The sequence below is a fragment of the Myotis myotis genome, unplaced genomic scaffold, assembly GCF_014108235.1.
Source record: "Myotis myotis isolate mMyoMyo1 unplaced genomic scaffold, mMyoMyo1.p scaffold_m19_p_5, whole genome shotgun sequence".
NCBI classification, from domain to species: domain Eukaryota; kingdom Metazoa; phylum Chordata; class Mammalia; order Chiroptera; family Vespertilionidae; genus Myotis; species Myotis myotis.
The window spans coordinates 94,598,456-94,622,491 of record NW_023416357.1 but is presented as its reverse complement, the minus strand read 5'-3'; the positions used below and the strand labels follow the sequence as shown (position 1 = coordinate 94,622,491).

General features: G+C 50.3%; 1 protein-coding gene across 7 annotated transcripts in view; it reads left to right on the top strand.

Annotated features, from left to right (window-relative positions):
• Nucleotides 1-1,172: 1,172 nt before the first annotated feature.
• Nucleotides 1,173-24,036, top strand: part of CIITA (class II major histocompatibility complex transactivator) — a 53,248-nt gene continuing 30,384 nt past the window's right edge. For 3 of the 7 annotated variants that reach the window (XM_036309583.1, XM_036309581.1, XM_036309582.1), the window contains exon 1: nt 1,173-1,530. In XM_036309583.1, the coding sequence (XP_036165476.1) occupies nt 1,218-1,530 (313 nt within the window). In that variant the 5' untranslated portion in view covers nt 1,173-1,217. Of the gene's footprint in view, nt 1,531-12,377; nt 12,666-14,302; nt 14,530-24,036 lie in introns of those variants that run through there. The other 4 variants (XM_036309585.1, XM_036309584.1, XM_036309587.1 and 1 more) reach the window with 3 other exon arrangements.

The window sequence follows — 24,036 nt, the reverse complement described above, 5'->3', positions numbered from 1 at the left end:
TGAGGCCAGGAGAGGAAACCAGGTCATGGTTATGTTTCAGAATGGGCAGTGAGAGCAGTCAGCTATGAAAAAAAGTTAGGTTGGGGATTTTTAGAGTAAAATTCTGAAAGAGACCTATTCCTGTGCAAAGCCTTTCTTTTGTGCATTACTAAATTGGGGATAATATTAGTATACTAGAGGCCCAGTGCACGAATTCATGCACGGGTGGTGTCGGGCCGGCCAGGGCCCCAATCGGGGCGGATTGGGGCCGGGTCTGTTGGGAGGAGGAGATGGTGGAAGATGTGCCGGCAGACCCCACCCCCTGACCAGGTGGTTCACTGGCCGCAGTGGGCGTTATAGCGACCAGTCATTCTAGTCGTTATGACGTTGTGGTCGCTGGCTTTTCATATATATAGATAGTTAATGTTCGTTACATACTTACTAGGTCTAATGCTGAGCCTCTTAAATGCATTCATTATCTTTTGTAATCCTCAGGAAAACTAGATGAGATTGGATTACTTTTCATAGGAGATTTTGCAGAGGAGGAAACTGAAGTTTAGTGAGGTTAAACCCAAGATGACACAGAATTGTTGGCATGACTAATCAATAATAATAATAATGACAATGAAAATTAAAATAATGGCTCATATTTATCATATTGTAGATAATGAGGTGTTTTTTAAACACTAGATGTACGTACTATTATTATCACTCCATCCAACTCTATGAGGTAAATACTATTATTATCACTTTACCTTTTCAGATGGAAGAATGGAGGCTGAATCACTTGCTCAAGGGCACATGATTAGCAAACAGTGGACCTAGGATTTGAACTCAGGCTCCAAACCCAATTGCTTAACCTTTGTGCCCCAATTGCCTTCCTGTACTGATAAAACATCTGAAAGGCCTTTCACCTTAGAGGTCCTGGAAGAGTCGGGCTCCCTTTCTTTCAGTAAATACCCAGCTGGAATTTCAGTAAATACCAGATCGAACGGAACTCACAGCTGTGGGCTTCTCTGCACGTGCACACTGGTGGTACCTGCAAATGCCAGTGGGTCTGAATCCACCCACGAACCCATTTCCAACCATTCACCAGGAACCCCAGCCTACAATGCAAATGAGGAACTCTTCCTAAGCAGGAATAAATTGCAATAAACTGCAGAGGTTCCCTCATCCTGTTTTTCACTTCATGTTTTGGATGCTGCAGGCTGGGTGAGCAGAAATCCCAGGCTCTGGCTATGGGCAGCTGCCCTCCTCCGAGTGCTGCCATGAACCACTTCCAGACCATCCTAACTCAGGTCCGGATGCTGCTCTCCAGCCATCAGCGAAGCCAGGTGCAGGCCCTCCTGGACAACCTGCTGGAGGAGCAGCTTCTCTCCAGGGAGTACCACTGCGCCTTGCTCCAGGAGCCTGATGGCGAGGCTCTGGCCAGGAAGATCTCGTTGACCCTGCTGCAGAAAGGAGACCCAGAATTGGCCCTCTTGGGATGGGCCTGGAGTGGGCTGCAGGGTCCAGTGGTTGAGAGGGACCCCGGCTACAAGGACCACGGTGGTAAGTTGACATCCCCTTTGCTCCAGGAGCAACGACTGGCCCTTGGCACCTCAAGGATTCCCCTTCCTCTCTGAAAGGAAAGTCAATGTGATCATTCCTGTTCCAAGATGGGAAGGCAGACTTAGACAGGAATCAGACCTTCTGGTGGAGCTGGCAGGAGCCACAAGGGCTTGGAGAACTAACTCAGTCTGTGATGCTGGGTGTGCTGGAGGCATGCAGCATGCTTCCCACTCTGCTGAAGAGGAAATCCTCCTGCCCTGGCTGGTGTGGCTCGGTGGTTGGAGTGTCGGCCTTTGCACCAAAGGGTTGCAGGTTTGATCCTTGGCCTTGAAGGGGCACGTGTGGGAAGCATCCGATCCATGTGTCTCTCTCACATGGATATTTCCCGCTCTTTCCCCTTTCCTCCCTTCCTCCCTCTCTTCCATTCTCTCTAAAAAAAAATCAATGGAGGATTAATAACAAAAAAAAAATCCTCCTGGAGGCATGCAGCCAAATGCCCACTTGGTTTACTCTCTGAGCTGCCTTGATGTGTCAGGCACTGTACTGGGCACTTGGGAGCCACAGATAGACAGATCCGGGCTTGCATGCAAGGGGCTCACAGTCCAGTGGGGAAGACAAATGCAGGCACAATCAGAGTGGTTCAGTAATAGAGAAATGAGATGCCGCAGACAGGAGGGACCAAAGGGCTGGAGAGCAGAGGATGCTGTGTGTGCACATGTATACATGCACACACGTGAGTGTGCTTGTGTGCATGTGTGTGGGCATGTATGTGCATGTAATGCATGTCTATGTATGTGCATCTGTGTCACGGATAGAGACAAAAACCAAAGGACAGAGAGGGAGAGAGAAAGGAAGGGAGAGACAGAATATAAAGGGACAGAGACAGACAGAGATGGAGAGGAGGGAGAGAGGAAGGAAGGGAGAAAGGGGAAAAGGGAGAGAGTGGGTGGGGGAGAAAGAGCAGTAGAAAGAGGGTGAGGGAGAAAGAGAGAGAGAGAGACAGGCAATCGGAAGTAGATCAGAGGGAGAGAGTGTCTGATTTTTAAAGAGCAGTGACACCTGATGCATCTTAAATCAGACAAAACAAGTCCACACAATACCGTGTCGCTCACAGCCTCAGCTCCTCAAACACGTTAGGTCTTCCTTCCCCAGAGTTACAAAGAGGTTCTCTTTGTTGCAAACAACCTTCTTCCCAAAGACATGTGTTTGTCCTTTCTCCTCTATGCAAATCTGTGCCTTTCCAATTTTATGAATTGGCATCTCCAAATTCCTAGTCCTTCTTGGTCCTTTTATGGCTTCAGAGTAACTTGAAAACCTGGGATAATAGCAGTGATTCACTTTGGGAGAGTATTTACTGTGCGCCAGGTACAGCCTACCAGTGGTCGGCAAACTCCTTAGTCAACAGAGCCAAATATCAACCGTACAACGATTGACATTTCTTTTGAGAGCCAAATTTTTAAAACTTAAACTATATAGGTAGGTACATTGTTATTAACTTAACTAGGGTGCTCCTAAGGCTTAGGAAGAGCCACACTCAAGGGGCCAAAGAGCCGCATGTGGCTCGAGAGCCGCAGTTTGCCGACCACTGGCCTAGCCCATTCAAGCACCTCTTTAGATGGTTCTCACATCCATCCTAAGCCCTTTGCTGGTCTCCAGCCTTATTCTACACTTAAAGAAGAAAGCAGACACTGCTCAGAGGTGACACAACTCTGGGTCCCCAGGTGGGAAGTGGTAGAGGCAGGGTTTGAAGACAGATAAGCTTTTATCCTCAACCTGGCCTTGAGGGAGATAAGCCTTTTGATGGTCTTGCCTTTAGGCATCAGGGTGGTGTAGTAATTTCTCCAACTCTTCTGCCGAGACATAAGTTTCCATGGTTTTGGCTCTCTGTGGTTAAATTCGCACCCAGGTGGTCTCCTGGACACATCTTTCACATCTGAGTGTTCTCCTTGACTTCTTACCTGGGTGCCCTCACCCACTTGGTGGTCTGGGAGGAGGGCACTGGGCAGTGCAGAGGCCAACCTTGGGGGGAAGTCGAAGCCTTCCTCTCTTCTAGACAAGCCCCCCCCCCCCCCGCATGTTCTTTCAGACACCTCCGCTCCTCCCTCCTCCTCTCTCTGGTTCCTGTTATTAACTGTGTTTCCTCCCTGGGGATGTAATATATTTATTTCTGACCCCACATGACTCTAGAAAGAGAACTGAGCTCAGGGTCCCATGGTCTTCAGGAAGCTGGGAGACAGAGAATGGCACTCTCTTTTCTGCTGTTTCTGTTGTCAACATAAGAAACATTCAAACCTGCAAAGAATTTTTATGAGTGTGAGCCAAACTGTCGACAATGGCCAGGAAGCAAAATCTCAATGTAGTGAGATAATGCTCTGGAAGAAAGGGCGGTTTTTCACCTATTTTTATAAATTACCATCAACGGAGGAGACATAAGTGGGTTGCATGAAATCCATTGGTGATAGATTAGGGAGGTTGGAGAATGCAAAGGGGGGAGGGCAGGGAACTTCTGGGATTGGATAAAAAGTAAAATGATAGGCACACGCTTCTTTTACGGAGGTGGAGACAGGATAGTTAACAGTCAACAATTAATATGGTAACAGTAACAGTGAGGGAATTTGTAATCTCTGCCCTCGTGCTTTGGTTGTGTCCTGAGGGGTCCCGAAAAAGAGAAGTTACAAGTTACCCTGATATTGTAAAAACACAATAGGCTCAGTCACGATCAAAGTTGATCTTTTACAGGGAAGACACCGGACTAGGACATACCTACCCATTATAAACTGCCTTTTAATTTTAAAAAACTTTAATTTTAGACCATCCTTTGTGGTTACTTTAGGCCTGAGTTTGCAAGGCTGTCATGCAGGCCTTCCCTGAGCTGGTCAGGTTAGCATGTGGCCCCTTTTTGTCCACACTGTCCCCAGGCCAGCTGTCCTCAGGTCTGGAGGCTTGACCCAGGCCTAGGCAGGTGTGCGGCTGTGGTACACGGGAGAGGGAGCAGCCTTCAGGGGGGCGAAGGACGGGAAAGAGTGTGATTTATAAATTAATTGCACTCATTGTAGTTTCACTGAGGGTTCAGAAAAGGCAATCATCATGTGAAGTTTTGTAACTCTCTCCACAACCCCATAACAATCTTCACCCTCCACTGCTCTAAACCCAGCACTGGCCCCGATGTCACTCAGAGGAGAAGCTAAATTTGAACAATGGCCTACAAGACCCTTCTGGTTCCCATCACCTCTCTGCACTCATCACCTACCTGTGCTTGCTCATACTCCAGCCATGCTGGCCCCCAGCTGTTCCTGGGACAGTCCTGGCACCTGCAGTTCCCTCCACCTGAACACTCTTCTCCAGATATCCACTTGGCCAACCACCTCACGTCCTTCAGCTCTTTGCTCAGATGTCACCTTCTCAGCCAGGCCCGCCCTGACCATCTCATCTAGAATTGCAACTGCCCCTCTACACCCTGAGCCCCTCCCTTGACTGACATTTCACCTTCTATGTATTTTACTTTTGTGTGCTTGTTGTTTACTCTCTAGTTCTCCCATCTAAACTAATAAAAGACAAACATGCAAATTGACCATACCTTCGCTATGCCCTAGGCCATGCCCACCAGCCAATCAGAGAAACTATATGCAAATTAACCCAACCAAGATGGCGGCCAGCAGCCATGGAGCTGGAGCAAGCAGGAGGCTTGGTTGCTCGGGCGATGGAGGAAGCCAAGCTTCCTGCCCACCCTGAGCCAGCTGTGGCCTCCGCTCATGGCAACAAAGTTTCAATTATAGAAGACAAATAAATCCCAGATACCTGCTTCCAGCCAGCCTCCACTGAGAGCTTGGGTGGCTGGGGGCCGTAGCCAGCCTGCAAATGGCCCTCAGCTCCTCACCCAGACTGGCCAGGCACCCCAGCAGGACCCCCAACCCTGAAGGGGCTGTGGCCAGCCTGCAAACAGCCATCAGCCCCTCACCCAGGCTGGCCAGGCACCCCTATATAATAAAAGGGTAATATGCAAATTGACCTTAACAGCAGAATGACTGGGAATGACTAGTCACACACTGACCACCAGGGGCAGATGCTCAGTGCAGGAGCTGCCCTCTGGTGGTCAGTGCACTCCCACAGAGGGAGCTCTGCTCAGCCACAAGCCAGGCTGACAGTTGCCAGTACAGTGGTGGTGGTGGGAGCCTCTTCTGCCTCCTCAGCAGCACTAAGGATGTCCGACTGCAGCTTAGGCCTGCTCCCCGCTGGCAGGTGGACATCCCCCAAGGGCTCCCAGGCTGCCAGCGGGATGTCTGAATGCCAGCTTAGGCCCCATCCCACAGGAGCAGGCCTAAGCCAGCAGGTGATCATCCCCCGAGGGGTCCCAGACTGCGAGAGGACACAGGCCTGGCTGAGGGACCCCCCCCCCAAGTGCACAAATTTTTGTGCACTGGGCCTCTAGTTAGAAAATAAGTTCCATGTGGTCAGGGATCGATGTTTTGATCATAGATACATCCCAACTGCCTAGCATGGAGCCTGGCATAGGATAGGTGTGCAGTATGTATTTGTTGAATGTTGGGTGGATGGATGGATGGATGGATGGATGGATGGATGGCTGAGTGGGTGGGTAGGGTGGATGGAGAGATGGATGGATGGGTGGGTAGATGAGTGGGTGGGTGAAGGGATGAGTGGGTGGGTGGGTAGGTGGATGGGTGATAAATAGGTGGATGGATGGGTGGATGAGTGATGGGTGGGTGGGTGGGTAGATGGGGAATGGATGGGTAGATAGGTGGACAGTTCACTTACTGCCATCATTCTCATTTTACAAATGAGTAAACTGAAGCACAAAGAGCTTAAGCAATTTGCCTCAGGTCATGGCCTGCAGAGGGAAACTATTGGATCTCTCAAGTCCAGATCTATTGCTGCACTTTCTGCTTGGCTGCCTCTTTTGAACAACTCAAAGGAATACCATAAAAGTACCAAAAACCGGTTAACCAACTTCAAAATGAAACCAGCCTGATGATTCAGAAGGCACCTTCTGATACTACGGCAGCTGTGCAGAAAGCCCACTGCTGGGACTGTGGCCTTGGGAGTCTGACTCTGCTACACAAAGTGTGCATCCAGCCCCAGGCAGGCTCAGGGAGGCCCAGGGGCCAAGGTCCTTGCCTGACAGAATGCAGCAGCTTCACTGGGGAATCAGAGCAAACGCCCAGGCATTCTTTGGTTGACAGTGGGCGACAACCCCTGGAAGGGCAACCCAAGGCCAGCAAAGAGAGACTTAGGAAGGCAGTGGTGGGGAAAGAACCAGGCTGGAAGCTGGACTGCTCTGGGTCTGAGGCCCAGTTCAGCTCCTTACAACTGTGTGATCTGGCCATGGAATTAAACCACTATGACCCTCAGCTTCTTCATCTCTAAAACGGGGGTGATGATATAACCCTCCCAGGGCTATGGTGGGACTTAAATGAAATGGCAGCCGGGAAAACTTTCCACGGTAGTGCTTGGCTTTAGACAAATAATTCTAGGGGCTCTTAACCGTAAGGAGAACTGGACACGGGAGTAATAAACCAGCAGTTTGAGGAGTTGAGAAAACAATTGTGTCTGCAGTCTCATTGGGAGCCTCAGATAATATCTCGACCCTCATTTCATGCAAAAACACATTGCTGGGTGCTCGGGTGCTGTGGACATCTGAGCCATGAGGCAGTGTGGCCCCTGCCCTCAGATTGGCACATTGGCTAATTGGGCTGTGCCCTCAGGGCCTGAATTCCAGTTATGACTCCCTGATTCCAAGGCGTATGACTGAGAGCACTTCCTGGGACCCCTCTGGGCCTCAGTTTCCCCATCTAAAAAGTAGAGGTAATAACAGTACCCAGAGTCGGGATCTGAGGATTCAGTGACCTCATCTAACGTAAGGCACATGCATTTCTGGCAAGAGGAAAGTCGGTTCTAACTCATCAGCCTTTGGGGCAAGCGCAGACCGGAGGTGGAACAGAAAGGTAACTGTGGGTGAAGGCCAATGTCACTGCCCCTAGGTTTGTGAACAGAGTGAGGGGCAGCAGGGCACTTTTCCAAGAGGCTGTAGGACACCCCTCTCCCCCACTGATTTTATATATTAGTGTTTTCTTTGTCTTTCCTTTGTGTTTCATTGCTCTCTGTTTTCATGAGAACTCTGTTCTAGGAACCGTAGAACAAAGCCCCCTCGAGCATGCTGCCTGATTTATTGGAAAGGGAGGGACAGCCCAGGCTGCCAAGCCCTTCCTCCAGCTTCCTTCCCCATTTGGCCCTCGGATGAGAGCCCCAGGGCCGGGGCCACAGAGGAGAGGAGCTGTGCCCTCCCGCCCGCCTCCCTCCTTTCCCTGAACCTGGTCCTGCTCCTATGGGGAGCCTCCCGTGCCTCCTGGAAGGAGGCAAGTTGGCGAACGAACTATTGTGACTATTGTCCTTTCACCTTGGACGGCTTCTCAGCCAGTCAGACCCATTTCACCTTCACCCGCAGGAACCACAGAAGGAGAATCACCTGCACCAGGAAGTTGGCACTTCCCTATGGGTTTTTCCCAGGCTGACCAGTTGCCTATTCCATCCTCGGCTTGGCTCCATGCCTGATGCCTGAGCCAACCACAGCCGGTTTCTGTTCTCTGTTGTTGTTACCTTGAACAGCACACCTGTGTGTTTACTTACTGTTTATTGGTCTCTCCGGCCACCTACTTGCTTGCCCTCTAACTTACTTGGTTTACCTACCCACCTACTATCTACTTATATCTATGTATCAACTTATCCGTCTTTCTACTTATCTAGTTGCCTATATACTTATGTATCAACTAATCCATTTGTATAATACCTACTAATAGGCTTATGTTCTCATATACCTCCTTACCTGCCTAATTTGCATACAGTTTTATTATCTCTAGTACAAGCATGTCAAAGTCAAAGGCTAACATGGCCCAAATAAACGAGGTTTAAGTTTATGTGGGCTGCAAAAAAACAAAAGCTTCAATTTTCATAGAAACGTAGGTTTATTTCGATAGAAACGTACTGAATTCAAAGGGCTGAAATAAATGATTAATTGTTAACATAAAATAATAGAAAATTTTAATAAAAATTAATATTTTTTCTTGAACATTAACTTACCAGACACTAAATAACGGCACAAATTAATATGTGTAACGCAAATAAACCTATTTTTCTTGTTCTCTGAAAGCAAAATATTTCCAGTTGCGCACACCAAACAAGTCAGTCCAAGACCAATGACATGGCAATCGGCTGCTAAAATATTTGCCGCTAGTATTAGTGGAGAGAAATGGTGAGCCTTCGAGTAAGGCATGTAAGGGAAATGAATGCAACACGATTATAGTAATCAGTCATTAGCGAATGTTGTAGTTCAATTATTAATGATTATGTATAACAGGATATTGTAAAAATTAAGTTACAAAATCTTTATTAAAACGTTTCTTACATACCATTATATTGGCTGGGCCACAAAAATATTCACTGTGGGCAGCATGGGGCCCGCGGGCCATGGGTTTGACATGCTTCCTCTAGTACCTAGCTCTCCATTCACTGATCTCTTTCCTTCCTTTCTCACCTTCTTCCTTTCCTCCTCCTTAATCATTTATTTAGCACTACGACCAGCGAGATGATGAGCCCTTGGTTCTTGTCTTGAAGGAAAGATTTCAGTCAAGAGACAAAGTGCAGCAAAGCAAACACGAATTTATTGGCTGCAGCAAAAACACACTCAGGACAGTGAAACAAGGAAGGGCAGAGAAGAAGCTATAGGAGAGCCTCGGCTGGGCTGCTTTGAGAAGTCAGAAAAAAGGGGGCCTTGGAGACAGGTTCAGGGGATTAGCCTGGGACGAGCTGCCACTGCCCGTGCTCCCCTGGTTGCAAGTCTCCTGGGTCCCTTAGAGTTTTGGGGATGCATGCCTGTGGGGAAGGAGAGGTCTCTTTGTCATGCTAGATCCTGACTTAAGACAGAGACATTCAGATGCCCAGGGCAAGACTGGCTTCAGTAGCAGTGAGAAGGCCCTTCAGCAGGAGGGTATGGAGCCCTGGGCTCAAGAGAATGGTCACCATCTCTGGGGGAGTTTTGAAGAGGAACATCAGCAGGAATACAGGATGCTTTTGTAGAGAGAAAATCTGGGCTTGGCTTAACCGGTAACCTGCCCACTCACTCCTTGCCCTATTCACTCAGTTCAGGAGGCTTGTCTTCTACTCAGCACCAGCCTGACCCTCTCCTCATCTCTCCACCATCAGGCTGCTGGAATTCAAACCCCCATCACCTCCTGGCAAGGCAGCACTGTGCCTCTCTCCACCCAGGCCCTCCTTGTACTATCTACAGGCTCTGCCACCAGCCAATCACACAGACTAGCACATGTCACTGATCAGCTCAGAGACCTTCTGTGTTGACACAGGCATGATCAGATTCTGGTCTTGTGGAGTGTGAGTCTGGAAGGGCCAGGGGGGTGGTTTGGAGAGACCAGGTGGGGGGCTGCTGCTATCGCCCATGTGAGAGATGATGGCATCCAGGTAGGCCCACCTCCAGGCCTGGCTGACTCTCACTGCGAGCTCTGCCCTGCCATGAAGCCGACTCAGAACTGCTTTGGCCTTGGCCGTTGGAACTGGCTGCGTCTGAGAAAGGGAGGGACTCCCATAGGTGGCCTCAAGACAGGTGAATGGCCAGGGATGCCTCTCTCGGCACCAGGTCATGGGACTGTGAGACTTCTTGGGAGTTCTAATATCCGTCCCTTCTGTTTTGTTAGCCTACCAAAGCAGGACTGTTTCAGATTGACTCTTAGCATTTCTAAATTGACTATTAGCATTTCTTATTTGTCTGCCTACTTCCTCTCCTGGGACTTCTGAATGCAGTGACTGTTTCAAAATAACCACCATACGAAAATAGGCATCGTTATCCTCATTTCATATGGGGAAACTGAGGCCCACACAAGGGAAGTGAGGGGTCCAAGTGTTGCCGGTGAGATAAGGAAACCTCGGTTCTTATCTTCTTAAAGGAAAGATTTCAGTCAAGAGACAAAGTGCAGCAAAGCAAGCAAGAATTTATTGGCCATGGCAAAACCACACCTGGCCAGGGAAACGAGGAAGGGCATGGAAGAAGCTCCAGGAGGGCCTCAGCTGGGCTGCTTTGGCTCACTGAGAAGTCAGAGAAAAGGGCCTTGGAGACAGGTGCAAGGGGTTAGCGCGGGAGGAGCTGCCCATTGCTCCCCTGGTTGTAAATGTCCTGGGTCCCTTAGACGTTAGGAGATGCACACCTGTGGGGGAAAGGAAGGGGACAGGGAATGGCACAGTGTGGTCCCCAGAGGGAGAGGGCGCCCACTGAGTCTTCATCCTGAGGGTATTTGTCTCTGTCTTGCAGGTGGGAATCGTAGGGGAGGTCTCAGGGGAAGGTCTTAGCAGACTATCCATCAGCTTTCCAGGTTCGCTCTTTCAGGGTCGTGGTCTCCATTGATTGGTCAGGGCCGGGGCAGGGGGTCATTAGTCTCTGCTGGTGGCCCTGAGGCAGCCAGAGAGGCACTTGTCTGCTTTTGCTGCTTTTCTGGGCCTGGAGCTAAAACACAACTGAGGCCTAGATGTTACCTTTAGGGATAAAATGTCTGAGTGTCTAGATCTCGTGACCAGCAATGCTAGGGGAGGAAAGGTTACCTTAGGGCCAAGGTCCTTATTTTTCCAGTTTAGCCCATTGCCAGACACTGGGCTCTCCGCCCTGGTGACCTTCTGTACTTGGCCCATCGTCCTTGCTCTGCTGATGTCCATTAACTGCCTATTACACAAGGTCACATACCTGCTAGTGACAGCTCTTCATACTCCTAACCCAGTGCTTTTATTATTTTTATTGATTTTTTAGAGAGAGAGGAAGGGAGAGGGATAAAGAGATAGAAACATTGATGAGAGAGAAACATCAGTTGACTGCCTCCAGCACAAGGGACTGAGCCCGCAACCCAGGCATGTGCCCTGACCAGGAATGGAACCCGTGGCCTCTGGGTTCCTTGGTTGATGCTCAACCACTGAGCTACACTGGCCGGGCCCAACCCAGTGCACTTTCAGTAAAAATGCATGAGTCTCTTAAGTGCTTGTTTCCCAAACTTCTTTCATTTCAGCCCCACCCTCATGATGTCTGCCTATCACCTCCACTATTATTTACTTGACAGTTTCTTTCAAACCACTTACATTTTTTATTCAACTTTATTTCCTAAGGAGAGTGTGTGTCTGTCATAAATGAAGAAGAATGCCACACAGGAGATAGGAAAAGAGAGCAATGTTGTTTGATTCTAGACAAATACTGTTGTCTCCCGAAGGCTTGAGGCTGGGGGCTGCTCTCTGTGAAATGGGGACCTCAGACATTAGGTGCTAAAGACGTAGCCCCAAACTGAGACTGTCTCCTTGATGTCCTCAGGAGCATGGGCAGGGACTTGCAAGGGCACTAACTTTCTCCCTGGGCGAGTCAAAGCTATTTGCCACCACATCTGCGTGTCACTCCGAACACTGGGCACATAGCCCATGTTTTGGGTAGCACCTTTTTATAATTTATGTTTCAGTTCAATGTCTTGGAATAAAATGATGGGCAAACCACTCATGCTGTGCAGGGAAATTCAGGGCGACTTGGTGTAAGGGTAGTGGTGGAGGGGAGTGGAATCTAGGATATTTGGGCATCTCTAGTCCTGGCCCCATCCTGCAGAGTACGGCACATGTTGGCATCTGGCACCACTGTGGTCTCCATCATTTCAGAATGTTAGTGTGTTGAAGGGCAGCCCAACAAGCAACTTTACAACCTCCTTCAGTCACCCCATTTTTGTCCACAAACAGGAACTGAAATTAACAGAGGCTGGGGAGTTGGGCTTTAAGGGAGTGTGGACAAATTAGGTGGTGTCTAGAACAGAGAGATCTGAGAGTTTGAAGCCACCTTGTAGGGGAAGAGTTTTCTGCTGGTCCCTTGCTGGCTGTCTTTGCATGCTGGCTTGGTCTTGGCGGGCTCCTGTCCTGACTGGACTGCTGTAAGGAAACAGGCTAGAGATGAGGCTGCCTGCTCCTGAGCTGAGCACCCGAAAGCACCACTGGGCAGGCTGAGGCTACCAGGAGGGACTGCCGGACTCGCTGCATCTCCCACACCATGCGTTGCCTGGCTCCACGCCCTGCGGGGTCCTACCTGCAGGAGCCCCAAGGTAAGAAAGTGGGTGGAGGAAGTTGAGGATGCTTCTTAATTTAGGGTGGTCCCAGCTGGTCTTGCCATCCCAAATAAACAGACACACTCTGGAGGGGGGCTTTGGGGGTAAGAAAGAGGGCCCTAGTCCGCTATAGCTGTTGGAAGAAGTGAGGTGGTTGGCCGTTTCCTTCCACTTGAGGGGCGGTCAGTCCAGATGCCTGGGATGTGAGAGGGGTTTATCAGCCTTTGAAGAGTTCTGAGGGCCCACTTTCAGAGGGTGTGTTGTTAGCTCTCAGCATCGGTGGCCTGGCTTGGCCAATCACAAGGTCCTCTAGCTGCCAGGTAAACACTGAGGGGTGCCCTTGAAGGCCGGGACTCCTGCCAGACCTCACCCCATCCTCTGAGAAGCAGGGAAACCAAAGCCAGAGTCAGCCCCTTGGTATGGTTGTTGAGCCTCAGCCAGCTGGCCCCTGGACAGACACTGCCCTCTCCCCAGTTTCCAAGTGGTGTTTTGGGGGAGGAGTGGGGGACAGGGGACAGATGGCGAGAGACAACTTGTAGTACAGACAACTTGCACCAGCTCTGAAGTCAGAGCACAGGTTTGAATCCTGGCTGCACGGTGGGCTGGCTGTGGTGTGACACTGAACCTGTCACCAGCCCTCTCTGAGGCTGTTTTCCTGGGTTGTAAAATGGGAGAAGGGGAAGTGTCTTCTGACAGGACAATGGTGAGAGATTAAAGGGTCTAGCCCAGTGCCTGGCACATTGTAGGAACTGACTGTCATAGGAGCCCGATATTATTGGTGTGGCCATTGTTGTGTGGTGGGAAGTGGCGGGACTCCTTGGCTCAGACACCACTGAAATGTGTGGCTTCCTCTGAACCCCAGGTTATGGCAAGTTTGCCAGCTCTGTTGGATGCAGCCAGAACTTGTTGGGGAAATTTGTTTGCTTTTTAAAATTTTTTTATTTATTGATTTGAGAGGGGTGGGGGGCATTGATTTGGGGTTCCACATAGTTGCACATTCATTGGTTGGTTCTTGTAAGTTCCCTGGCCAGGGACTGAACCCGCAACCCTGGGTATCAGGTGGATGCTCTAACCAACTGAGCTATGGGCCAGGGATGTTGGGGGAGTTTTAGAGGGCCCACTTTGACCCACCCCCTCAGTTCCAGGTAAGGAAATCCAAGCCTGGGAAGGGAAGTACCCCCCCCCAACACCCGCAATCCCCCCCCCCCCCCCCCCCCCCCCCCCCCCGCCGAAAAGGTCTCAAGGTGGGCGGGGCAGGGTTCCAGGATTCTGGAGGAGGAAGGCAAGAGTCATGCGGCAGGGGGTGTGGTATTGGAAATGCCAGGTTGCTGGGCTGAACCTCCAGTGCAGGTCCCTGAGGCGTTGTTTCTCTCCCCCTGAAACCCCCACCCCCGCCCCGCCCCCCAAGAGCACCCAGCTTCCTGGAAGTAAAGCTCAGGGAGCAGGCTCTGGTTCACATGCCCTGCAGCGTGGTTTGCTGCCTTCACGGTGGTGAGCTAGACAGAAACCGAGGGGATGAACTCCCTGCAAGCCAGGGCGTGCAGATCACATGCCCGTGGGCAGGCTGGTGCCCCGCAGCAGGGGACGCCCTGGAGGCGCCCAGGGGTGTAAGGGTGCCACGGAGGTGCTTCTGAGAAGCCACGTGGTAGACGCAGCAGGGGGAGGCTTGGATGCCTGTTTACTCCCCGGTCTGGTCCAAGCCTCGCGGAGGAGAATGAAAATGAAAGAGAAAAAGGGCAGCTGCAGGGGGTGGAGGCAGCGTGGCCAAGTCACTGGCCATGCAGGCTCACCATAGCCCCGGAGCTGTCGGAGGGAGAGGCCGCCAGCAGCGCGGCACTGCGCCCGAGTCCAGGGAACAGCGGTAGGTGCGCAAGGTCCCCTCTGCCGCCCCTAAAGTTCGGCTGGGAATTGAGACTCAGAAGGGCAGCTACTTGCCTGACGGAGGTCACACAGCAAGGCTGGGAGCAGGGGAAGAGCGTGTGCAGAATGTAGACCTGGGAAACTCGTGGTTTCCAGCATCCCTTGAAGGACCCTGAGCTGGGAACCGGCGCTGGGCTGCAGCGCCCCAAACGCTGGGGCCGAGGGAGGCAGGGAGAGCCCGGTGGGAGGGAGCGTCCGCAGAGGGACTGGGACTCGGAGGGAGAGCGCGGAGCAGAAACAGGTGTTGGGTCAGCCCGGGGCTGGCTGAGGGCGCCTCCTAGAGTCTGTAGAGGCGCGCAGGTGAGTGCAGGGGTCGCAAGCCCTTCCTCCGTGGGGGCCCTTGAAAGGGGGGCGTGGGGCTCAGTGTCCCTGTTGGATCATATCTCTGCTCAGACTCTGGAGTCTGGGAACGGCTCCCCGGGGGGATCCCCTGCAGGGAGGGCTCCGGGAAGTCCAAACTTGAGAAACTTTAGCCGCTGGAGAAATCCTCGCCTCTCTGAGGATATTGGGAGGCGGGGTCTTTCCCGGAATGTCTTTGAAAGTTGGTGTCTCTACCTCGCTTTGGGGTCCTGAGCCCCTGGAATGGGGGTGTGTGCTCTCTAGGGCCCCAGAATGCTGGAGTTGGAGCCACCATGTCTAGCTCTGTCTGGGGCCCTTAACACGGCAGTTCTCTGAGTCTCACAGGCCCTCTGTCCACCTGATACAGGGACGGGATACAGCCCAGAAGACCACAGCGCCCCGCTTCCAATGGCAGCCAGGGGTTCCTTACTTGGGCAAGAAGTCTTCCATCTGTGCACTTCCCTTCCCCACCCAACCTTCCCCGCCCAAAGACCTACTTCAGGTCAACCAGAAGGTTAAGAAAATTGGTGCTTCTTGTTCTAGCAGTGATGAAGAAGCATTTTTCTGCCAAAGGCCATTTGGATATTTATAATGTCACTAGAGGCCCAGTGCACCAATTTGAGCATCTGTGGGGAGGAGGAGATGGGGGAGGTTGGCCTGCAGGCCTGCCCCATAGGAGCAATCAGGGCTGGTGGGCTGGGGAGAGGTGCCTGGGAGATTAGCTGGCGGACCCGCCTCCAATTGGAGTGGGGGGGGGGGGGGCAATTGAGGGCCAGTGGCTGGAGCAGGGGCCATGGGAGATTGGCTGGCCAGCCCCACCCCCAGTTGGTGTGTGTGGGGCAATTGGGAGAGGGGGCTGGCTGGGGGGAGGGGCTGCGGGCTGATGGGATGGGGTGGGCAATCCGGGGCTGGGCTGGGCTGGCCTGGGGGAAGGGGGGTGGGGTTGGCCATCCAACCCCACCCCCTGATCAGCCGGTTGGCTGGCCTCAGTGGGTGTCATAGTGACTGGTTGGTCTGATCATTAAGGCCTTCTGGTCGCTGGCTTTTTATATATATAGATTATCAACTTAAAAATTATCAACTTAAAAATTAGCCTGCTATATTTGGTCAAACATTTAATTAACTCACCCCTAGTTCCTTGGCAGGGCCAGACCGAATGATGTCGCTGGCCAGACATCCCCCATCCCTGTGCCTGGCCTGGTGGAGATGAAGGGGGAGGGGAGGAGACCCCAGCAACTCATCTTCCAAACCCCAGGCTGCCTTAGACAAGGACCTGGTCTCCAAGATGCCAGGATGTGGACTGGAAGGGTCCTCAGAGATAACTGAGCCAGGGGGTCCCAACTTCCCACACATGGGGTCCCCTGGAGGCTGTATAGTGTGCAGGTTCCAAGGCCCTGCCCCTAAACCCCATTGGCTAGGCCTGGGGGTGGGCCTCCAAATGGCAGGTTAAACCATTTATCCCAAGCGATTCTTATGTCAGGGGTCCGATGGTCATACACACATTGAGAGGCACAGATGTGCCCCAACCCTTGTACTCTCTCCATGTGATAGAAACAGCTGAGTAGTTGGTAGAGTCAGAATTTGAATTGAGGTCTTCAGAGCAGAAGGGAGGTTTTCCAAAGACTTGGACACATATGTGGTGAGTGGTCCAAAGACCGTTCTCCAAGAGGCATTGATTGACACTGGTTCTCATAGGGAGGAAACTGGTGCTTTTCTGGTTCTTTTTCATCCTCCTTCTGTTTTGTGTGTAGGGGTCTTTAACAGCACTCTAAAGGCTATGTGGTACTCACTAAGGTTCCTTTTTAACAAACTGGTAAGGCAGCTAACATTATTTTGATAACCTTGTTTTGTTTTCAATGGCAAGTGATACTGTGGTTTTGGTGTGTTGTTTTTTTGTGTTTTTTTTTTCATATGAAGTAGTCATAGAAAGTTTTCTTTTTCTAAAATAATAACAAACTTGACCAATGTAACCATTTTAAATGTGCAATTTAGAGGCAGTAAGTGCATTCACGATGTTGTGCAACCGTAACCACCATCCATCTCCAGAACTTTTTCATCTTCTCCATCTTAGTCTGTCTCCATTAAACAATAACTCCTTATTCTCCTCTCCCCACCCCAGTCCCTGGCAACCACCATTCAACTTTCTGTTTCTAAGAACTTGACTATTCTAGGTGCCTCAGATAAGTGGAATCATGTAGTTGTCCTTTTGTGTCTGGCTTCTTTCACTTAGCATAATACCTTCAAAGTGCCTCCATGTTGTAGCCTGGGTCAGAACTTCATTCCTTTTTATGGCTGAGTGATTGTCCAATGTATGGATAGACCACGTTTTGCTTATCTGTTTATCTGTCCATGGGTACTTGAGTTGTTTCCACCTTTTGTCTATTGTGAATAGCGCTTTTATGGCTATTCATGTATATGTCTGAGTCCTTGCCTTCAACTCTAGAAAGTTTTCTTTTTTTTTTTAATATATATGTTTTATTGATATCAGAGCGGAAGGGAGAGGGAGAGAGAAATAGAAACATCAATGATGAGAGACAATCATTGATTGGCTGCCTCCTGCATGCCCCACACTGGGTATGGAGCCTGCAACCCGGGCTTGTGCCCCAACTGGGAATCAAACACAGACCTCCTGGTTCATAGGTTGACGCTCAGCCACTGAGCTATGCCAGCCAAGCTAGAAAGTTTTCTTTTAAAATGAATATATTTGTTTCTTTAAAAATTAATTTAAGGAAAATGCTAAGGTAAATTATAGAATAGGTGGTATGAAGATATGATGAAAAATTCTAAAGGAGGCAGATGATTGGCTGAAGTTTGGGAGACTCTGCATTCGTGGAAAGACCTTGTAGCTATTGTAACAATCTAAGCTGTGGGACTGAGGGCTCCTAGATCAAGAGTAGAGCGGCTGAGGGACTTTTGAAATGAAAAATTTAAGAATAGAGGAAGTGTCCAGCGGTGGCAGAAACGGAGGTCTATAAAGTTCCCTTGAGGGAAGGAGAATCGTAGCCTTCCTGGTGGTCAAGAATGCCCTGCCAGGTGAGTCAGTGTCTTCTTGGCGAGTGGAAACTCAGTTTCCTTGGAAATAAAACCTCTCTTAGTGCTCAGAATGTGCCAAAAAGGAGACACGAAAGGATACTCATTCAAAAATTCAGATTCCCAGGCCCTGCTTAGACCTACTGAATCAGAACTTAGTGGGGGTGAGGCCCAGGCTGCTATGTGGTTAGCAACTTTTTCCAGGCAGGTTTTTTATTCTCTCTCTCTCTCTCTCTCTTCTTTCTGGGGCAGTTTTAATTCATAGCCAAGTCTGTCGACTGCTGAGCTCTGTAGACAGATCCTGGCAGACAGGGCCAGCCTGAGATTCATCTCGGAGTTTGCAGCACCCAGCAGAAGGCTAAGTGCTGGTTTAGGTGTCATATTAGGTAGAGGGAGGGTTGAGCACAGCAGCCTCATTCCCCTTCCCGCCCCAGCAATCTGGCTCAGGCTCTCTTCCCTCCAAAATGTGTTGACTCCTTTTCCAGGTCATTGACTGCAGCTAGAAATGTTGGGACATGCAAAGGGAAGGCCATTGGAGGGTGGGGAGGCCAGGGAGCCCGGAAGGAGGATTACCTTCTGCACTAGCACTGCAGGCACCCCTCAGCCCTTGGCTGCAGCCCTTATAGTGTGTCTCCTCCCTTTTTGTCCCAGGGCCACCAGCCCCCCACCCCCAATAACTGTACCACTTACTGACACATGCACAAACCAAGGTGGTCTTGTTTGAGTTCTAAGATTCCCCAAGTTGTGATGAGGTGGATTCCTTCAATGGGGGTCCAGAGAGATAGGTGGCTTACCTGAGCTCTCAGAACTGGTCTCTGTGGGGGCATCTGTGAGGTTCTTTATATAAAAAAAATTTTTTTTATTGATTTCAGAGAGGAAGGGAGAGAGGAAGAGAGACAGAAACATCAATGATGAGAGAATCATTGATTGGCTGCCTCCTGCACGTCCCACACTGGGGATCGAGCCCGAAACCAGGGCATGCACCCCAACTAGGAATCGAACCAGGACCTCCGGATTCATAGGTTGACATTCAACCACTGAACTATGTCAGCCGAGCCAATGTGGGGTTCTTTATGATTTCCAGACCCCACTTGGGAAAAACCAGAGCCGAGTTGTCTTGGGTGAGGCTCCCTGGGAAGCAAACTAGGAGATGGAGATTTGCACATAGAGGGCTTATTGGAGAGAGGACGTGGTTGGTCGGGGAGACCCGAGGGGAAAGGCAGGAAGCAGAACTGGGCAGAGGGAGGAGTTGGGTTACAATATAGTCATATCAAAGGTCTCAGCCAATCCTAGGGGGAATGCTGAAGCTGGGCCAGACTACAGGGTTATCTCACATTGAGACACGGAGATCAGACCTTTGCAGTCACTGCCACCAATCGTCACACGTGGGCTACCCCTAGAGAGAGTGTGACTTTGGATTATTTTGAGAGAGCTTGAGCTGTGAGCTTGAACCACTTGCCGTCAGCAGCTGTTGCTAATTGTGTTGGTCTGAGCAACACACCACAGTATCCACCACACAAGTGTAAATTGTCAAGTCAGAGAGTATCTGGAGGCCAAGGCCTAAACGGCCGCCTGAAGTTGTGTTTTTAACTGTACGCTGGGCAGCCCCTTTTGGGGAGGGGAGGTTCAGGGCCCCCCACCCCCTTGAACCAAACAGCTCCCTCATCGCCTGTTCTGAGATTCGGGCTCTTTTCAATTTCATTTGAAAGCCACTGCTCTAGAGTGACATTCGTACTTAACAGATGAGGGCACTGGAGACCAGAGACGGAAAAGGGCTCCCCTGTCACAGCCCATCAGATGCAGAGCAGGGCCCAAATCCCAGGTCTCATGAGTCCCTATGTTGATCTCATCCTTGGTCTGTTGAAACTCAGCCATCTCTATGGCCATGCCCGTCCACTCCCTCCCCCCTCCCTCCAACTGCTGAGAAGCCCTGTGATCAGGGCCTGAGCCAATCATGCTTCCATTTTTGGCTTTCCTGCTCTGAGGCCCCTTTGTTCAGCAGAGGGGCTGGGGAGCTGTGATGGAAATGCCAAGATACTTGAGGGTGCTGGAACTGGGGGAGGGGGGGTGGGTAGGTCCACTGGCATCCAATGGAACTCCATGCCTCACAGTTCCCAGACAGCTTATCTCTTAACTGCCTTTCAGTGCAAACTGGCATCAGAGCTGGAAAGACACACCTACCATCCCAGATGCCACAATTCCCATGCTTCCTGCTTCTCCCCTTTGTGGAGTTGACCGTGTGGGTGTGCAGGGCCAGTCCCCTCCAAGACCTTCTGTTGGAATAGACCCTCCTGTGCCATTGTGGGGCAGAACAGTTTAATCCTGCCTCTTTCTGCCCCAATCACCCACCCATTCCAAGCCATCCTCTTTCTAGCAGGTCAGAGACAGAAGGGACCTTAGAGGGTCTCTGAGACAAGGGTTACAAACCCAAATGCCTGAAGGACCATAATAGTGCAAAATGGGGTCAGGCAGAAGGCAATAGGGGATAGTGGGAACTTTGGCAACAATCGTGTACTCTATATGGAGACGTTGCAAGGGTAATTAAGACACCCATATACAAACTCAGATTGCTTTGGGAGATAAAATACCTAGGCCTATGGGTCTGACTCAACCCTCATTTTTGAGTCATATTCCAAGTCAAGCCCCCTGAGGCATAAGAGCCTGCAGTTAGAGTCGAGTGCCAGAGCTAACCAATAGCAGTATTTCCAGACCTCTCCTGACATGGAGCTTGTCTGGCCTGCTGCCCTCTTGTACATGCTCACACTCATGCACACACTTGCATGCACACAGGTCTTCTGATCTCCCTGCCTGGAAGAGAAGAGACTAGAACAGCCGTGGGCAAACTACGGCCCGCGGGCCGGATCCGGCCCGTTTGAAATGAATAAAACTATTGAAATAAAAGACTGTACCCTTTTATGTAATGATGTTTACTTTGAATTTATATTAGTTCACACAAACACTCCATCCATGCTTTTGTTCCGGCCCTCCGGTCCAGTTTAAGAACCCATTGTGGCCCTCGAGTCAAAAAGTTTGCCCACCCCTGGACTAGAACCTCCAGCCACTTCCAGCCCCATAAACCCCTCAGCATTGCCACATACCTCAGTTTCCCTTCTGTCTCTTGAGACTTCCTCAAGTCCCTCTAGGAAGTGAAAGTCTTGAGTGGAACCAGCAGTTTCTTATTTTCCTGCGGTGCCCACGTTGGGCTGGCAGACAGCGGGCCAGAGTGCTGGGGATTTCTCCTCTGAAGGCGGCCCTGCCTTCCCCTGTCCTCCTCCAAGCTCTGGCCATTCTCATCTCCTTCCCCCAGGACTGCAGGCTCTTGGGCCCAGATTGCCCCTCCTGGGGTAGCCTACAGGGTCTCAAGAGTGCAGGTGTTCCTTCCCCAGTATCAATAGGTGCCAGGCTCTGTTGGGGAGCCACAGAGATACTCCATCCCATGAAGCGTCCATCGTGTTTGACTTTGCTTTGTTTCTTTTTTTATTTTAAATATAGTTTATTGATTTTTTACAGAGAGGAAGGGAGAGAGATAGAGAGTTAGAAACATCGATGAGAGAGAAACATCGACCAGCTGCCTCCTGCACACCCCCTACTGGGGATGTGCACGCAACCCAGGTACATGCCCTTGACCAGAATCGAACCTGGGACCTTTCAGTCCGCAGGCCGACGCTCTATCCACTGAGCCAAACCGGTTAGGGCTGCTTTGTTTCTTGTAAACTTCAGGAGCCTTTCAACCTTGCTAACTACACACCTCACTTCATAGCACTCTGTGGTCTTTGGTCCACATAAGGCAACTCTTCAGTTTCCCTCTTCCCTTTCTGTCACCCTTTCCAACGCATTCAGTGTGTGTCCTTTTGTATATATGTGTCCTTTCTTTTAAATTGAATTTATTGGGGTGACATTGGTTAATAACATTATAGAATTTTCAAGTATACACCAGTAACTCTATAATACATCACCTGTATGCTGCATGGTAAACTCCCTACCAAAAGTCTAGTCCCCTTCCATCACCGTATATTTGACCCCCTTTACCTTCTTCCTCCTGTTTGTATGTGTTCTTGTAAAATATGCGTTGCTTTTTGTATGAGCATGTTGTCACTCTGCACGTCTAGAACTGGGCTACCAGAGTTCATCCTGTTTTTTTACTTTTTAACTCTGTACTGTGTTATGACAGCCCACCCGTGTTGCTCTGTGTGCATTTGGTCTGCTGCTTCTAATCACTGCACCATCCCTCCATGGGTTGTAGGGGCTACTTTTTCCTGTCCCTCCCCCAGCAAGGGACGACAGGTGGCCTCCAACTCCCTGTCACCACTCATAGCACAGCAGTGAGTATCCTCAGATGTGTGTCCTTGTGGAGCTATGGGAAGAGTTCTTGGTGCTGCACAGACCCAAGCACAGAGTTGCTGGGTTGTAGGGTCTCTGCATCCTTAGCTATGCTACGTGGTCCAGGTTCTTCTCTGGGGCGGTCACATCAGCCCTCTCCCTCCAGCCCGTTTGAGAGCGTTGCCCAGCTTTCCATTTTTTTCCGGTTGTACAGTGTCAAGTGACAACTTGCTGTTTTCACTGTGGAGCTTACAGCTTAGAAACACGTCCTGATGTGTCACTGTAGGCGAGTCACAGCAAACAGATGAGGTAGACACGCGATGCCAGACCAGCACAGTAGACCTCACAACCCAGCGAGGCTAGGTCACCCGTGTGAACTCACACAGTTACTGTGGAACTGGGGTTTGAACCCAGAGCTCACCTTCTTAACCCCTGTACTATTATGATCCTATTTTTTCCCTCTTCTAAAATATTACCCGGGTCTGCACCACACCCTTCTAGGCAGGGACTTTATTTTGAAACCTCTTTAGGGGCCTGGAGGCCCGAGCTGGTGCTTTTCTTGTAGGAGATGCCCAGTAAATCATTGTGTTACAGAGAGAAAAAATGAGGTTTCTTTGTGTTTATCTGGAGGACTGCAGGGTGCAAGAGAAAAGAGGAACTTATTTGACCTGAGACCCACAGAGATGCTGATTGGGTGCTGGTTGTGGTAGATAAGTATCTCTGGGTCTCTGCTTCCTACCACTGTCTGACCTCCGGAAGCAGCTTCTTATGAGGGTGCTGAGGGGGCCTTGGGGGAATAGAAAGGAGAAAGGCACGAGAAATCTAGAATCCCAAAAGGTCTTGACTGTATGGACTCGCACAGCCAGTTGGTGAAACTCGGGTTCCGAGGGGTAAAGAAATGAACTCAAGATCAAAGATAGCCCGGCTGGCATGGTTCAGTGGTTGAGCATCAACCTATGAACCAGGAAGTCTCGGTGTGATTCCTGCTCGGGGTGAATGCTTGGGTTGCAGGCTCGGTCCCCATTGAGGGGCATTCAGGAGGCAGCCATTAAATGATTCTCTCTCATCATTGATGTTCCTATCTCTCCCTTTTTCTTCCTCTCTGAAATTATGTGTGTGTGTGTGTGTGTGTGTATAATTTTTTTTTAAGATCAAAGGTAGTGCTGGAACTCAAACCCATGTCTCTAGACACACAGTTCTGAGATTTTTCCATTCCTTCCAGAGGAGAAGTTCATAGTCAACAAGTAGGAAGGTATCACTTCTCATACTCTTGCAGTGCAGAGCAGTGCTGAAGGTTTTGGGGGGGCAACAGAGGAGCCCCTTTCTCCCTCTCAATTCCTCCTCAGACCCTCAAAGATATATGCCCTCTTCCTGGGAGGATGTTATGTTGACACAAGAAGAGCTTCATAAACGGAACGTCAAGCTGCTCGGGCCTAAGGACATTCTGGTCACACTTGATTTCCCCAGGGCGGGCGGGGGTCGGGGGGAGAGAAAAATGAATTTTTATTTCAGAAACCATTTTGGTGCATACACTCTTTCAAAACCTACAGTATAGTCTGAAATGAAAATAGAACTGATCCCCAGAAGGGACTTTTGGTGGCAAAAGGACTAGGAACATTTTTTCAGTTGGATGTGGAAGGTGGTAGCCCCGGGGGAAGGGTGGGTTCAAAGAGGACCTTCTAAAAATACTGCCCATTTATCAAAAACACACAGACTGCTCTGCTGCGCCCCAGAAGCTCCTCAAAAGGAGAAATAATCT